The following is a 17,114-nucleotide window of genomic DNA, read 5'->3' as shown; positions in this document are numbered from 1 at the left end:
TTGTCAAATCGTGCCCCGAGTCAATCAAAATTAAAAAAAAAACTACCGAACGGTCACGAAACACTACATAGAAAAATAGAAAACACAATGCTCTGGACATGAAGCTGGAGAAATAAATGTTTATTGTTCACTGTAGGCTAAATGCATGTTGCAGAACAAAAAAAACAGTGCATTTAGCACTTGTAAAAACAAACAGAAATCTTATGCATTTGCCACTTGTGTACAGTAAGCCCATGTAAAAATAAAGTACAAAAATATACAAGTAAGTGCATTACTCAGCCACATCATCATGTCTCCGTACTGGGTCAGGCCACAGGACTTCATCCACATCACAGGCCGCGCTTGAGACACGATCAACAGTCGAGAGGCTGACACTGTTGATACCCTAATTGTTGACATGGTCCTCAATGATCTTCCGCTGAATTTCACTCAGTTTAATGGCGTTGTTCTCACGGACCATATCAACAATTAGGGTCTCTTGGTGTGGGGAGAACATACATGTCCTCCCACCCCCGTGTGGCAGTCTTTCAATTCTACAAAAAGAGAACATGCAGTTACAAAAGATATTCATGGAATACTCGGCCTGCAAACAGTTAGACCAACCCTCCATTACAATACTACAGTACATTGGTACAGTGATGTACTGAAACATATATTTACTTACAGTATATAGTATAGTATACAGTAATTGCTGTCAACATTTACATACTGTACTATAATGTCAAAAAAGGTAATTACCTCTCTTCTCTAAATCTTGGGATTATGGTGCAGTGAATCTACTGATGTTTGGTTGTAGCCTTTGTCCGGCCTCCCTCATGCTCATACCATGGACAAGAACATGGTCAATCACAGTAGCTCTGATTTCATCAGATATCTTCGCTGACCACCTCGACCTCCTCTCACACAAACTCTTCCTCTCAGATTTCTATCCATCGTAGAGCCTCACAAACCAGTGAATCCCAAGTGTGATCAGTTTTGAGTTGTTGTGTTCACGTGGTGACACTTGTGCTTTCATTGTGTTTGACTTTTGTCACCTGTGCTCACCATTATGCAGCACGGGTGCATCACAATGAAATGGTGTTGGCAAGTTGTGTCTGAACGGGTGAAAAGCGCTTATGGTTTTGCCAAAAGAGTGATTGATTCAATCAGTGGGTTCAGGCAACTGAGCATTTTTGTTCAGACAATAGGATTTAGTGTTTTAGCAATTGAGAAAAACTGTAATTGGACAGTTCAATCTTACATTGACTGAAACCAGTATTGTGAATCAGTTTATATTCAAATAAATAAGAATATAAACTTATTTTACTCTTTATGGAAGAAATGGGTGGCTCTAAAAGGACCACTTGGTTTAAATAATGGCATGAACAGTTTACTGTTGATATTATGGCACGACAGCATCTTAAATTGGTTCAGTTTCACACCAGTAAATGTTCGAGTGTAATGGTGGCCCCGTCTCTTAATTATATAAATTATTGATATTTAACTGATATCTAAGATATGTTTTGACCATTACATTATCAGTATTCTATATTGATCTTAAATAAAAGGAAGAAAACAAGCTCTTAGAGAAAGTGTGTGGCTCTTAAAAGAGCCGTTGTGTTATTCAGCGTCGCGTTGCGTTCAGGTTCCAGGGTTTAACCGCCGAAGCCGTACAGTGTGCGGCCCTGTCTCTTGAGAGCGTAGACCACGTCCATGGCGGTGACGGTCTTCCTCTTGGCGTGCTCGGTGTAGGTGACGGCGTCACGGATGACGTTCTCCAGGAACACCTTCAGCACACCGCGAGTCTCCTCGTAGATGAGGCCGGAGATACGCTTGACTCCGCCGCGGCGAGCCAGACGGCGGATGGCGGGCTTGGTGATTCCCTGGATGTTATCGCGGAGCACTTTGCGGTGACGCTTAGCGCCTCCTTTACCGAGTCCTTTTCCTCCTTTGCCGCGTCCACTCATGATTAATGCGATCAAATATCGTACAAAAACAAATCAGTGACTACAACTTAGCGTGGACGTCTGTATTTAAACTCTCACTGCGGACGTTGTTGAAGACAGCCCCGTCATGGTAGGAGGCATTTCCGCTTTTGGTCGCTTGACTCGCAGGATCAGGGCCTCTGAATATCCGGTTAAAAAACCTTCAAAATAAAAGTTGTCCGGGTCGTTTGTAAAACGGGACAAGTATTTGTTGACAAACTTATGAAACTATTATTTGAGGGATTTGAAAGTGGAAAGTGTTGTTATAAGAGTTTCTAGGGCTATAGATAGAGAGATAAGCTTTATTTTCAGACTCAAGGTCCAAGACACACAGTACAGAAGGAATAAAAATTCACACAATAGAATAATAATAATAAAATATTATTATATATATATAATAATATTTTATTATTTTACTCTGACTCACTATTGTTGTTTCCATACATATGTTCACATTGTGTATTCATTTTTAAATAATGTCTCATTTATAACATCACTCAGGCAAACTAGAACAATGGCAGCTGAGACAATGAAACCAAAACAACTCATGACATGACAAATGAAAATGTCGTTTTTGTGGACTCCGATGAGACTCGCGTCCATCTTCACTTTCTTATTTATTCATGTTTTCAAAAAAGGAGAAGCAGCATTCTTCACAACACTAACTCGAACCAACTAGTGAAGGTTAATCACAGTATTTACAGAAACATATCTCTGTTTACAGAACGCCAGACTGGAACAGGAATATACACTATTTGACGATGTAATCAATTACAAATATGCTCACATCCTCATCCATCCATTTTCTACCACTGTATCCTCCATAGGAGCTGTGCCAATCTCAGCTGACATATAAGCGGGTCACACCTTCGCCAGTCCATCGCAGGGACACATATAGAGACAAACAACTATTTACGAGGGCTAACCACTACTACGCCAACAGTGTTGCCCTATGCTCACATCTCCTCCTCCAGAATTCCAACTGTGCCATATTAGCATTCTTATGATTCAGAGCATGTTACAGTTTATGTAAATGTGTGCATTATTAAATAAACATGTGTCTTGAACAACAGGGCCAAAATCAGATTTCATACTGATGGGAGTTCGTTATTTGTCGGGTATTGCAAAATGAACCATACTTGAAAATGAGCCCCTTGAATTGATATGACATTAAACTATTTTCATTAATTTAGAGTAAAGTCAGTCTGTCAATCATTCATCCTGATATTATTACAGGCAAACATCTTATTGTAGTTCATTTGCCGGATACAAACAAACACTTCCTGGGGGTAATGTTGAATTTGACAGGTAAAAAAATGTAGTAATATTCTGCTTCTATTTGTTGTATGTTGTTATATTTCTACCATATTTAAATAGTAAGCAAGATAACGTTCATCTTCAATGTCTAAAAAACGACTTTGTCACACAGCTTTAGTTACATCCCATATCACACTGGAGAAACACAAGAGAGTAACAACCAGGAGCACAAAGAACATAAGGTCAAGTTATGATGTGACCATGTGTTATTTTAGTTCTCCTCCACATGATGGTGCTGTTAGATTTGAGTGCAACTGTGGTGCGAGCAGCACTCGTGGTAGTGAGCTTCCTATGCTATGGTGGTATTCACCGGTCTACTGTACATACCAGAGTGTTCGAGAAGATGAAACACATAACAAAATAATAATAAATGAAATAAAAGAGAGTTACCTTATTGCTGTCACTAAACCAGTGTGTGAAGTATTATGTGAAGAAGAGGAGGATATGAAAAGTCTATTTACATCACTGTAATTTAACATTCTTAAACGTTCTTAGGTGGTACTTGGTATAAAAAGTTGGAGAACCACTGGTCTAAAATATTGATTTTGAATCAATTAAATTGCTAATTACGAGGAATAAAAATGTGCTCGCGTTCATGTATTAGCTTAAATACACAATTGTTCACAAATAAAACCATAGTACTACGACAAACACGATCCTATATTAGCAAATCATCAAAAAAAGCATTTGAGATGTTCTTCAATTCTGAAGTCTGTGAAAGTGAATAACTTTTATGAAGCAGCAAAACAACCACTCAGACTGACTTTTTTGATCGATTTGAGTCATTAATCTAAATGAATGCACTCGTCCATGCGTGGGGTCAAAAATGACTCAAGAAACGCCTTTAATTTAGGTTAAAGATGATGATTTTCATTATATTTTGGTCTACAAAAGACTGATTTATACTAAGAGTAACCCTTTATACTGACATAGTTGATAAGAATCAAAGGTTCCTAGGAGATTCCATAGGAAATGCTTTGACCCCCAAGCACGGAGGTAGTGATACAAAAACTGCAATTTCTTAAAATGAGTGAAACTGCAAATGACCACATGTCACAAACATGTTTTATGAGGAATACCTGAAATATGAAAACATAAAAACTTTTTTTAATTTTAAAGATTTCGAAGAATAACAAGCCATGGGGTAATTTTTGACCCCACTTTTAAGGGTTTAGCAAATATGAATTAGTCAACATACATTCATACAAAAATATCTGAACAGATAAACAAAATGCAACAATAGACTCACACCAAACAAATGCATTATGCTAAAAACCATGTAAAAGAAAACATTATCTATTCGTTCTCACTCCTTTTTTTAAGAAATGAAGCCAAGATCCAAACAGGAACCTCCAACCTCAGCTACAGCTGCTTCCTGTGTTTACAACAGCTGCTGAGCTGAGTGTTAAATAAATCCATTCATACAATGACAAAAGTGTCAAAATGTTGAAAATAAAAAGTGTTCCGAACGTGTTTATGGCCAAATAAACGCATTCAAAGAATGAAAGGAAACAGACTCTGAGAGAACTGTGTCGTGGCAGATGACAATACCAAGGCAGCTTCAGAGTGTGTTTGCAGCTGCTGAATTAACGCGTGTTTTCAGCAAAACTGACCGTAAATGTTGACATTTTTTCGTTTCCATCTCTGAACGAACTTCTCCTCTCGGCGTGTGGGTGATTTTTTTTGTGTCCAGGTGATTTTTAAACGTTTTAGGGGAGAAATCAGAGGGAAAAGTCCCGGGGCAGAGGCTCACGCGGCGGCTGACAGACGAGGTTTAAAGTCTTACGGATCAAAACCCGAACCCGTTCGAGTGTTAAATTAAGTTTCACGTCGAGAGGAACTTGTTCTCCGTCCGTTCCAGACAAATTCACACGCTGTCGGTGTCACTTGGCGTGTTTTTGAGGCGTTTTTGTGTGACGAGAAAACACAAGTGTCTCGCGTTTTTGTGCGGCACCTACGCAGCGACAGACAGGGTTGAGTCTCTACGGTTCTCATGGTGTGTTTAAGTGCCTGTGATACGGTGGCTCACTCTGTATAACTTGCAGTGACACACACGCGTTCCTTGGAGAAGAAGATAAGAAGCAAGAGAAGCAAATAAAATGGCAGAAGTGGCTCCAGCAGCACCCGCCGCCCCAGCTCCGGCAAAGGCACCGAAGAAGAAGTCCGCCAAGCCGGCAAAGAAGACCGGTCCCGGCCCTGGAGAGTTGATTCTGAAAGCGGTGGCTGCTTCTAATGATAGGAAGGGGATTTCATTCATCGCCCTGAAGAGGACACTGGCCGCTGGTGGCTACGACGTGGAGCACAAGGGCGTCCACATTAAGCGCGCCGTCAGGTCTCTCATCGACAAAGGCGAACTGGTCCAGCTGAAGGGAACCGGGGCGTCTGGTTCCTACAAGAAAGCCGCCGCAGCCGAGAAGCCCAAGAAGAAGGCGGTGAAGAAAACACCAGCGGCTAAGGCCAAGAAGCCGGCAACTCCGAAGAAGGCTGCCGCGAAGAAGACTCCCGCGGCCAAGAAGCCCAAGGCGAAGCTAACGACACCGAAGAAGAAGTCCCCGGCTGTCAAGAGGAGTCCTAAGAAAGCCGCAAAGAAGGCCCCCAAGAAGGCCGTGACTCCCAAGAAGGCCGTGACTCCCAAGAAGACCGCAAAGAAGGCCGTGAAAGCCAAAGTCGCCAAGCCAAAGAAGACCGCTGCCAAGAAAACAGCCAAAAAGTAAAGGAGATTTGATTTAAGTAGAAAAACAAAAGGTTCTTTTAAGAACCACTCACCTGCTTCTCAGGAGCAAAACTATCACTCTGGACTCTCTTTATATGTCACAACTTTGTATTTTCATGAAACTTATCAACTGTTCTTTACTTCAGCAAATGCTGTGCTAATCTATTTTTTATATATATATTTGCATGTATTACATAACCATGTGATATAACGGGTTGCTCTTGTATGAGTTGATAGTGCTTAAACTTGTAAAAAGTTCATTTATACATATATATTTTTTTAAATAAAAACATTTTGTTATTAACTGCTCATCTCGTTATTCAATGTAGTATCATTGTCATAATTATTGGCATGCTAGTGCTATTTTAAGGTCATACAATATTTTAAGTTGTAGACAACGTGACAAAAAGTTGTGATAATTTCAAAAACTCCCAGTAAATAGAAGAATGAATAAATAGATTGATGATATAAATATAGAAGAGAGGAATTACACACACAAGGACCTGGAAGGTTTATGCAAGTTAAGCAAGTATATATATATATATATATATATATATATATATATATATATATATATATATATATATACAAATTACTTTTCATTGAACTAGCTTCTGCTGTACATACATGAATGAAAGGGGAATACACCCTATGGTGAATATACAGTAAACATAATATACAATAATAAGATAAATGATTTGTTCAGTTTCAATAGGGTTCGACGCACCTTGTGCTCAAACCCTAAATAGGATATTAAAAGATGGATATAATAAAATAATGTAGACAAATATGTATTAAATTTACATTAATATATATATATATATATATATATATATATATATATATATATATGTATATATATATATATGTATATATATATATATATATATATATATATATATATATATATATATATATATATATATATATATATATATATGTGTGTGTGTGTGTGTGTGTGTGTTATTTACATCAGTATTTATATTTATGTATACATTGTATAAACCTTTAAACATAAGGACTTCAGTCTTTTCGAAAATGCATTAAATGAATGACAATAACAACACCTGGAATACAGGGTGTATTGATAGGCGCTGTTATGTACTTTTAATACCACTAGATGGCAGTAATGCCTACGTGAGTTCTATAACTTAACCGGATATCTTATTCTGAAGGGGACGGGGGGTGAAATAAAACGTTCTGACTACGTCACTCGGTGTGGTATGTTCGTAACAATACACCAGGTTTTGATAGAATAGAATAGAATAGAATAGAATAGAATTGAATAGAATGTGCAATGTCATAAACTGTGTATATATAAAGGTTGTTGTCGGCCTTTGAAGATATTTGTCAGTGAATGACTGGAATCTATTTCTCAAAAAAATACGCCCACACTACCCCGATCACGTGCCTATTTCGGACCAATCAGCTCTGTCAACACGCTGGCACTGTCTTTATAAGACGGATCCCAACGCAGATCGATATGTCACAACTTCTTTCCAGAAGAGTTAGTTGTATTTCCAAGTAAAATGGCCAGAACCAAGCAAACCGCCCGTAAATCCACTGGAGGCAAAGCCCCGAGGAAGCAGCTCGCCACCAAGGCTGCCCGCAAGAGCGCCCCGGCCACAGGCGGCGTCAAGAAGCCTCACCGTTACAGGCCCGGCACCGTGGCCCTGCGTGAGATCCGCCGCTACCAGAAGTCCACGGAGCTGCTCATCCGCAAGCTGCCCTTCCAGCGCCTGGTGCGTGAGATCGCACAGGACTTCAAGACCGACCTGCGCTTCCAGAGCTCCGCCGTCATGGCCCTGCAGGAGTCCAGCGAGGCCTACCTGGTCGGCCTCTTCGAGGACACCAACCTGTGCGCCATCCACGCCAAGAGAGTCACCATCATGCCCAAAGACATCCAGCTGGCCCGTCGTATCCGCGGGGAGCGAGCTTAGATCTCAACTAGTCCACTAAACAACAACAACAACAACAACACAACGGCTCTTTTAAGAGCCACACACTTTATCTGCGAAGCCACAATTCTCCTCTTATGTCAAAAACGAAGGAACTACACATTACAAATTAACCTACATCTGAACAACATAGTCCCGAGTAAAGTCCTGCTTTACTCATACTGTATGAGATAACTTTTACTTGACAGTTGAAATAGAATATATATGGTATGGATGTATTAAAATCAGCATAATAGTATTATCGTGAATACTACTACATTTAAGTATATAAACACTAATACAAACTAAATACCCATGTATTGTAGCTTTAGTTCACATTGCTGGTGAGCCATTAGGATTATCCACATCTCAAATGAGTTGCACCTGTAGGAGTAGTTTTCATCATTTAACTTCATAGAAACTCCAATAAGTTGAAGATGTGATGGACATAATTACATACAACAATAAATTGTATTTGCAAATGTATTTGCAGCTGGTACTATACAAGGTCATCGTTGTAGTAGCATTCAAATTAGACTAAGATAATGGTCAAATATAGTAAGGTACTGTTCTTCCTACAAGAACACAAATTATAAAACTACATTATATGACGTTAACTACTAATTTATCTCGACAAACACATTTTAACTGAAGATTGAAAAACTCTTAGAGAAAGTGTGTGGCTCTTAAAAGAGCCGTTGTGTTATTCAGCGTCGTGTTGCGTTCAGGTTCCAGAGTTTAACCGCCGAAGCCGTACAGTGTGCGGCCCTGCCTCTTGAGGGCGTAGACCACGTCCATGGCGGTGACGGTCTTCCTCTTGGCGTGCTCGGTGTAGGTGACGGCGTCACGGATGACGTTCTCCAGGAACACCTTGAGCACACCGCGAGTCTCCTCGTAGATGAGGCCGGAGATACGCTTGACTCCGCCGCGGCGAGCCAGACGGCGGATGGCGGGCTTGGTAATTCCCTGGATGTTATCGCGGAGCACTTTGCGGTGACGTTTAGCGCCTCCTTTACCGAGTCCTTTTCCTCCTTTGCCGCGTCCACTCATTGTCACGATATAAGTTTTCTTGACGAATGAAAGTCGAATGACCCGCTGCTGAATTTATGTGCCTTGAGCGGACGTGGGAGAAGACACCTAGCACCTTTTCCTCAACAGTTACTGACAGTTACAGTGAAAGGGGACACTGAACAGAAACAGAAAGACAGCACATAAATACCTTTTTATAAACTATTCTGCTGCTATTTTCTCCTGTTTTTCTCAACATTAGACTACAACTTTCATGACTCGATTATATAAACACAAAATATTAAGTTCGAGATTCCTACAGCTTCTACATGCAAATGGTCAAAAATAGAGTTTTAAATACAACAAAAACAACAACAAAAAACACACCGTAAATAGGAACTGTAAATGTGTTTCTATAATAATAAAAATACTATAATAAAAATAAAACTAATAAAAATACTGAGCCAAAAACCTTGAAGTAAATCATGTTTTCTTCACAATTATACAGTTTGATATTTTCTATCACACACTGTAAGAATAATATAAAATAATTTAGGTATATAAGATTTGTCACAATCAATTTCGTCAAATAAAATATGATATCCTATTGATATGGAATTATATCACACGCTTGCTATGAACCACTATTTGTGCAACAGCAAAACCAAATATTCATAATTGTTTGTTTCATATGTGGAATTAAACATTTTGAATATAAATATACAGTACATGCTCTACAAATAACAATCCTTTAGATATATTATCGAACAATACATTAAAGTCATTATTTTGAAATATATATTGTTCTGAATAAGCAGTAAATATGTCACAACATCTAGGTGTAGACATTTGTATAACTTAAATTATTCGATGTTACAGGAAGGGTTGATTCATTCATTTCATTGGTTTTCCACTAATTACTGTGTTAATTTAATATAGGGATGTATTATTTTCACATGAAGCCTACAATATAGAACTAAATAAATGTATAGATACACACACACACACGTGTTAATTATATGAATAAGGATATAGACTCTTTATAGAAAAGATGGGTGGCTCTGAAAAGAGCCGTTGGGTTTTTAAACTGGTGTCCACAGTTTACTTGGAGCTGGTGTACTTGGTCACAGCCTTGGTTCCCTCAGACACGGCGTGCTTGGCCAGCTCACCAGGTAACAGCAGGCGGACCGCGGTCTGGATCTCCCGGGACGTGATGGTAGAACGCTTGTTGTAGAGAGCAAGGCGGGAAGCCTCGGACCCGATGCGCTCGAAGATGTCGTTGACAAAGGAGTTCATGATGCTCATGGCCTTGGAGGAGATCCCGGTGTCGGGGTGCACCTGCTTCAGCACCTTGTACACGTAGATGGCGTAGCTCTCCCTCCTGGTCTTTCTCCTCTTCTTGCTGCCCTTGGGACCGGCTTTGGTCACGGCTTTCTTGGAGCCCTTCTTCGGCGCGGACTTCTGTCCTGATGGTTCCGGCATGATTGATTATTATGAGTATTGAGTATTATTATTATTTTTGAAAGAATGTACCTGGCTTTTGTGTGACGGCTATTTATATACACGTGTATGACATCACATGTAAATCTTGCTGTGCCGTCTCCTCTCTCCTATTGGCCGAAATGTCAGGTATGGGCGTGTCTTTTTTTAAATAATTGAAAAATGGAGGGAAACGTGTATCAACTTGTGTACATTCTACTGTGTCTGTCTCGTTTAAAAATAAAGTGATATTTAGTTTGGTATTGCTTTGATAACTTTTATATTATCTTTATATTCTATAAAGTATATATTTATATACTTATATTTATTTTATATATTATTTATTATTTATTTTATATATTTATTTATATACATATTTTTTATATACATTTTGTATAATTGATAGAAAAAACTAAAATACATGGTGGGTTTCAGGAGTGTTTTTTGCTTAATTACATTACATTACATTACATGTCATTTAGCAGACGCTTTTATCCAAAGCGACTTACAATGGAATCAAGTACAAGAAGAACTTGCGACCATGATGTCTTTGGTACACAAGGTAGGGTCTTAACCACTGAGCCACTCCACCCCCACTTAATTAGTGATTGTGCACAGTGTCTGTGTACAAGCAAGTGGCAATGTTATATATTATATATGTTGCATACTCTCATATATTGTGTTGTCAAAGTGTGTGATAAAATAAACAAAATTGTACAAAACATTGATTATTTGTGTTATTATACTGCAGTCACACAACTTTTGATGCAGTAACATTACAACTTTATTCATTTTTGACTCATAACATTTGTGTTTTTATTGAAGAAACACATTTACACTTTGGGTGTTTTTTGTTCATATCTCAATATGTTGGGATGTAAAAGTTGCAGCAATCACGTTCATGTTTTGTCGTTAAATATTAGCAAAATGTTAACAGAAAAACAGGAGAAAATAATGGGAAATTAGTTATTATAATGCGTAAATGTTTGGTATTTGTCACTTAAATGTGTCCTGCATTTGTTTTGGTGACACTGGTGGTTCTGAGTTTTTGTTTTAATGGCAAACAATAAAAAAGTTGTTGTTACATCTAGGACGCAGAAGAGTTATCGCCAGCATTTATAAGTATAATAACATTTCAGACTCACCATAGACAACCTTCAGTTCTTCTTAATATACAAACTATTCTCTAAACACAAATTAACTATTTAAATAATCCACTCATTGTGGTTTGTTATGAGTTGTTGAGGAAGTAAAGGAACACTAGTTTCAGTCACTTCAGCGTCAATAAAAGTAATTAATAATGACTTAAAATCAACACATGAAACATTAAGCCTACAGATGACTTTCAAAACGAAATAAAGTGTCATTATATTACATGTCATTTATCCAAAGCTTTTTACAACATGCGACCATATCACGCAACCGCTGAGCGACCACACCCGGTGTCACAATATTGTTGTGTGTTTAGATTACGTTCTATCACAGAACAAAAACACCCAAATTAAATTGTCATGGCGTTGTGCCCACCTGCAGTAACAGTACAGTCCAGTCAGGGCAGCTCACTCACTGAACAAGGTCATTCACTATTTATCGCAAGATTTAAATTGTATCTTTACTTTAGACTTTTCAAGGCTACTGAATATTATATTATAATATTTTACATTATATAAGAATATCATTTTTGAGGAGTAGACTTATAGAGAAGATGGGTGGCTCTGAAAAGAGCCGTTGGGTTAAGAAACTGGTGTCCACAGTTTACTTGGAGCTGGTGTACTTGGTCACAGCCTTGGTTCCCTCAGACACGGCGTGCTTGGCCAGCTCACCGGGCAACAGCAGGCGGACCGCGGTCTGGATCTCCCGGGACGTGATTGTAGAACGCTTGTTGTACAGGGCAAGGCGGGAAGCCTCGGACGCGATGCGCTCGAAGATGTCGCTGACGAACGAGTTCATGATGCTCATGGCCTTGGAGGAGATCCCGGTGTCGGGGTGCACCTGCTTCAGCACCTTGTACACGTAGATAGCGTAGCTCTCCCTCCTGCTCTTTCTCCTCTTCTTGCCGCCCTTGGGACCGGCTTTGATCACGGCTTTCTTGGAGCCCTTCTTGGCCGCGGACTTCTGTCCTGATGGTTCAGGCATGATTGATGAGTCTCTTCAAAGAAGAATATACCTGGCTTTTGTGTGTCGGCTATTTATATACATGTGTATGACATCACATGCAAATGATTCTGTGCCGTCTCCGCTCTCCTATTGGCCGAAATGTCAGGTATGGGCGTGTCTGTTTTTAAACAATTGAAAAATGGAGGGAAACGTGAATCAACTTGTGTACATTCTACTGTGTCTGTCTTGTTTTAGAATAAAGTGATATTTTAGTTAGGTATTGCTTTGATAACTGTTATATTACCTTTATGTTCTAAAAAAAAAAACACATTTATATACTTCATATATACATTTTATAGTTTATACACTTTATAGAAACAACTAAAATACACGGTGGGTTTCAAGAGTGTTTTTTGCTTAATTAGTGATTGTGCAAAGGGAAACTAGTTTCAGTCACCTCAGCTTCTAAGTAATGAAAAATTAATTAAAATCAAAACATGAAACATTAAGCCTACCTACAGCTGACTGTGGGTACAAAATAAAGTGTCATATTACATGTCACATGGCAGACGCTTTTGTCCAAAGCGACTCACAACTCGTGACGATGATATCTTCTGCACGTGACGTACCAGTCTTAACCACTGAGCGACCACACCCTGTGTCACACTACTGCTGCATGTTTAAATTACCTGCTGTCACAACAACTTCAACTGTCATGGCGTTGTGCCCACCTGCAGTAACATTGTAGTCTTGTGAGGGCAGCTCACTTAATTAACAAGGTAATTCACTATTTATAACAAGACCAGTTTTACCTTTAGTATAAACTTCTTAAAAGTAAAAATATATTATGTTATAATACATTAAAGAATGTTATTTTTGAGGAGGAGTAGACTTAAAGAACAGATAGGTGGCTCTGAAAAGAGCCGTTGGGTTTTTAAACTGGTGTCCACAGTTTACTTGGAGCTGGTGTACTTGGTCACGGCCTTGGTTCCCTCAGACACGGCGTGCTTGGCCAGTTCGCCGGGCAGGAGCAGGCGAACCGCGGTCTGGATCTCCCGGGACGTGATGGTAGAACGCTTGTTGTAGTGAGCCAGGCGAGAAGCCTCGGACGCGATACGCTCGAAGATGTCGTTGACGAACGAGTTCATGATGTTCATGGCCTTGGAGGAGACGCCGGTGTCGGGGTGCACCTGCTTCAGCACCTTGTACACGTAGATGGCATAGCTCTCCTTCCTGCTCTTTCGCCTCTTCTTGGTGCCCTTGGGACCGGCTTTGGTCACGGCTTTCTTGGAGCCCTTCTTGGGTGCAGACTTCTGTCCTGATGGTTCCGGCATGGTTGACAACTTTTCTGTTCAAGAATTGTTGATGAAGCGTTCGTACGTGGGCTATTCTTAAACACATGACATGCAAATCATGCTGTGCCGTTCCCGCTCTGCTATTGGCTGAAAGGCTGCTCACGCGCGAGTGTCTGTGTGGCAGCGAGCCAATGACGAAGCTGCTGGAAAAAAGGAGGGAAATTAGAATTCGCTTCAGTTCGTCTCTGAAGAGAATTCAAAATGTGCCTCTGAATGTGCTTATTAGATTTAGTATTTCTACTGTGACAAACTTATTGACAACTTGTCACGTATGTGTATAGTTATTAAATGTAAAAAAATACTTTAATTTTCACTTTTATTATTTATCTGTTCTTGGTCAGGAGCTCTAAAGAGATTACATTATACTGTGAGCAAAATAAAAACAAAAAAGGGTTATGATAACTATAATAATAACAATAATTATTAGCATTATCATTGTTATGTTAATTCGTTAGAAAATAAAATATTATAGAAATACATGGACTACAGAGCACAATGAATGCAACCATAAAAATATATGAACCAATGGCACCATCTAGTGGCTTTAACGTGTACAGACCGTTTTACAGAAATTCAGTCAGTAATATTTGAGTTTATGATACCATTGCTGATTTGTACTTGTGATTTGTCTTTCTCCAAGGTCAATAGTTATTGTTCTTGATTGTTTGCAGCCTGATTCATGTCGGAAAATGGGCGGGGGCATGTCAAATGCATATAAACTAAAGTAATTTACCTTTATTGTCAATAAAAATAATTAAAAAATGTGTGTATCTGTATATGAGATGCAGCTTTTTTCATTACATGTTTAATAGAGTTGGGTTTTTTTAAGTGTAATAATAATAATAATTCTCCATGTACCACAATGTTATTTTTGTTTAAAAATATGAGGTCTCCTTTTTGCTATTCACATTTGTTGTCATGTATGTGTGTTGGTAATGACGACAGTTCTCTATTAAGACCAAAATCATAATCATTTGTGATTACTTTGATCAATAATTATCTAATTTTAGAGGCGAGAAACCAGTGACGTTTTCACAGAACTTTGTGCACTGAAGACTCTGAACTCACTGTAATCATGAAAAATACAAACAATGAAATACAAGGTCATGTAGAACTCACAAAAACTTGACTCAGTCAAGTTTGTTTCAGTTTATTTCATAACTCTTCTGCATATATTATTAACATTTTAACAAACGGGGGGTTCTTTTTTTTATTTATTAAAAACACAATGTAACATTAACGGGACAAGGTTTAAACATGTGATACACTTGAACCACCTATACACAGAGAAAACGTCAGAAGAAGAAGAAGAAGATTTTGGCTTTTCAGACCAATTTGGCAGCGTTGTTTTCTCGGAAGGGGGCGGGGGGCAGGAGGCAATGTCAGAAGAAGGTACTTGACGGAGGACGGAGGCAGCTTCACGGGCGATTCACACTCACAGGCAAACTACCTCCTCTACTAATGGCAGAACACGTCGTCATAATCATCATTTTCAGTCAAAACCATGCAATAAAAATAAAAACAGTTGCTTTTCACAAAAAACATTGAAGAACACGGAATTGTGGACCATGAGCACCAGTTTGTGCCTTTAGGGTTTTTGTTCTTTTGTTTGTTATTGTGCTTATAACGAAAGACAAATTCAAGCAAACGGTTCCTGAAGATATAGAAGTATTGCACATAAAGTTTGAAGCAAAACTGGTTTAAAAACATAGCTTTTATTGGGTAACTCATCAATAAAACTCTAATGAACACATGAATACAGACATATGATCTGTTTCAACTTTTGTTCTTAAAGCTAGAATTCATATATAAAATGTCAAGCCTATATGTGGCGCTCTAACACTGCCACTAAATCACATAAATAGTGGAGGAGATGGTGTCATGACATTTACGTTATACATGAAAACACAACAAAACAAAGTGTTTTAGGGCTCCAAAAACACACGTTCTAGTTAGTAAGTGTAGTAAATGTCTTTGTCTGAAGAGAGAAAACCAATACCGAACTTAAATAGATGTACTTTGTTTCAGGGCGTGTTTTAATGAGCATCCATGCCTGCGTCTTCTCTCGGGTTGACCTTCTTCTTCGTCTTGTCCTCACATTTCAAACTGTGCTCTTGGCTATTATTTTGTCATGCTTCTTGTTGGTAAGGCATTGAATAAGACTAATAAACATTATGTGACAAATGATACGGACTTATTATCAATGTACCCGAGGTTCTGTAGGTCCAACTGTGAGAACTAAATCAGAATTTTGCTGGTTTTCTAAACCTTACAGACGCAACAATTGACTGGGACACAGAGGGTCATGAGAACAGAAAATTGAAATTTTTCCAAATTTTAAGGGGGGGTTCGCGTATTTTCTGCACCTATTTACGATGAAAACTATTTGATCGCATGCAGTCTATAACGTCAACAGTAACTGGCCTCTTTGATCGGTTCACTACAGGACAAAACAAAACCACTGCAACAAACCATTCACAAAATAATTGTGTGTTGTTGTGAAAGTGACGTTTTTCCCTGAAAGGCACAAACTGAATTGAGTGTACCCACACACTGATGTAACTGAAATCAATACACCCAGTGATGCCTATAAAGTCAATGTGTGTGTGCTTATGTGAGAGGTATATGGACACCTTATGGAGGACGTATGTAGGACTTCAGGGACAAGGCAGGACATCTCTGATCTACACAGTACAAGGTTTAGCAGCTTCAAGGTAACACGTAACACAAATCACAACTGCAGAGAATAGGGTTGGAACCATAAAACATGGAATCACTGTAAATTCTCAAACAGCTGTCTTTATATCAAATAGGGTATTCTATTCACTGGTATTCGTTATTGGCAATATTATCTAAGAATTTCAATGTAATCCATGACCAACCAATCTACGGCAAAAATAAACAGGACTTTCCACCATATGGTCAATTGCAAATAGTTGACAAGGCACAAATTTAATGTATACTTAGTCAGACCAGCAGATTGACTGAGCAAAAACCAAAAAAATCACAGTTATAGTCTATTTGTAGTGTATTAGTTTAATTGTGGTGTTCATCAAGGCTCAATTTTAGGCCCTTTCAACTGCCTGGTAATTAAGTCTCTCATCTTCCAAAGGCTGAGAACAGGCTCAAGAGAAAGTGAGGAAGTCTTGCTCTCACTCATGTCACTTGATATGATAAATTACGTATATGAATATATATGTATATATATATATATATATATATATATATATATATATATATATAT

The 17,114-nt window shown here is 38.7% G+C and overlaps 6 protein-coding genes across 6 annotated transcripts; 1 reads left to right on the top strand and 5 right to left on the bottom strand.

The window, feature by feature from the left end:
* Window positions 1-1,572: 1,572 nt before the first annotated feature.
* Window positions 1,573-1,961, bottom strand: LOC122766339 (histone H4). The gene has a single exon (XM_044021107.1). It carries the CDS (start codon window positions 1,944-1,946, stop codon window positions 1,635-1,637), a length of 312 nt encoding a protein of 103 aa, XP_043877042.1. The 5' UTR covers window positions 1,947-1,961; the 3' UTR covers window positions 1,573-1,634.
* A 3,358-nt stretch (window positions 1,962-5,319) lies between these two features.
* On the top strand, window positions 5,320-6,298 carry LOC122766325 (histone H1-like). The gene has a single exon (XM_044021093.1). The coding sequence runs from the start codon at window positions 5,381-5,383 to the stop codon at window positions 5,993-5,995; it is 615 nt and encodes a 204-aa protein (XP_043877028.1). The 5' UTR covers window positions 5,320-5,380; the 3' UTR covers window positions 5,996-6,298.
* A 2,311-nt stretch (window positions 6,299-8,609) lies between these two features.
* On the bottom strand, window positions 8,610-9,031 carry LOC122766338 (histone H4). The gene has a single exon (XM_044021106.1). It carries the CDS (start codon window positions 8,979-8,981, stop codon window positions 8,670-8,672), a length of 312 nt encoding a protein of 103 aa, XP_043877041.1. The 5' UTR covers window positions 8,982-9,031; the 3' UTR covers window positions 8,610-8,669.
* A 406-nt stretch (window positions 9,032-9,437) lies between these two features.
* LOC122766334 (histone H2B 3-like) lies at window positions 9,438-10,441 on the bottom strand. The gene has a single exon (XM_044021102.1). The coding sequence runs from the start codon at window positions 10,419-10,421 to the stop codon at window positions 10,041-10,043; it is 381 nt and encodes a 126-aa protein (XP_043877037.1). The 5' UTR covers window positions 10,422-10,441; the 3' UTR covers window positions 9,438-10,040.
* Window positions 10,442-11,221: 780 nt separating this feature from the next.
* Window positions 11,222-12,874, bottom strand: LOC122766333 (histone H2B-like). Its single transcript, XM_044021101.1, has one exon. It carries the CDS (start codon window positions 12,552-12,554, stop codon window positions 12,174-12,176), a length of 381 nt encoding a protein of 126 aa, XP_043877036.1. The 5' UTR covers window positions 12,555-12,874; the 3' UTR covers window positions 11,222-12,173.
* Window positions 12,867-13,865, bottom strand: LOC122766342 (histone H2B-like). Its single transcript, XM_044021111.1, has one exon. The coding sequence runs from the start codon at window positions 13,847-13,849 to the stop codon at window positions 13,469-13,471; it is 381 nt and encodes a 126-aa protein (XP_043877046.1). The 5' UTR covers window positions 13,850-13,865; the 3' UTR covers window positions 12,867-13,468.
* Between the last annotated feature and the right edge of the window lie 3,249 nt (window positions 13,866-17,114).

This window comes from Solea senegalensis, linkage group LG3 (assembly GCF_019176455.1).
Source record: "Solea senegalensis isolate Sse05_10M linkage group LG3, IFAPA_SoseM_1, whole genome shotgun sequence".
NCBI classification, from domain to species: Eukaryota; Metazoa; Chordata; class Actinopteri; order Pleuronectiformes; family Soleidae; genus Solea; species Solea senegalensis.
The sequence above is the reverse complement of the archived record's forward strand: the minus strand, read 5'-3'. Positions and strand labels throughout refer to the sequence as shown.

Coding starts and splice junctions, on each gene's coding strand:
- LOC122766339 (XM_044021107.1), bottom strand. CDS start 1,946: ATGAGTGGACGCGGCAAAGGAGGAAAAGGACTCGGTAAAGGAGGCGCT.
- LOC122766325 (XM_044021093.1), top strand. CDS start 5,381: ATGGCAGAAGTGGCTCCAGCAGCACCCGCCGCCCCAGCTCCGGCAAAG.
- LOC122766338 (XM_044021106.1), bottom strand. CDS start 8,981: ATGAGTGGACGCGGCAAAGGAGGAAAAGGACTCGGTAAAGGAGGCGCT.
- LOC122766334 (XM_044021102.1), bottom strand. CDS start 10,421: ATGCCGGAACCATCAGGACAGAAGTCCGCGCCGAAGAAGGGCTCCAAG.
- LOC122766333 (XM_044021101.1), bottom strand. CDS start 12,554: ATGCCTGAACCATCAGGACAGAAGTCCGCGGCCAAGAAGGGCTCCAAG.
- LOC122766342 (XM_044021111.1), bottom strand. CDS start 13,849: ATGCCGGAACCATCAGGACAGAAGTCTGCACCCAAGAAGGGCTCCAAG.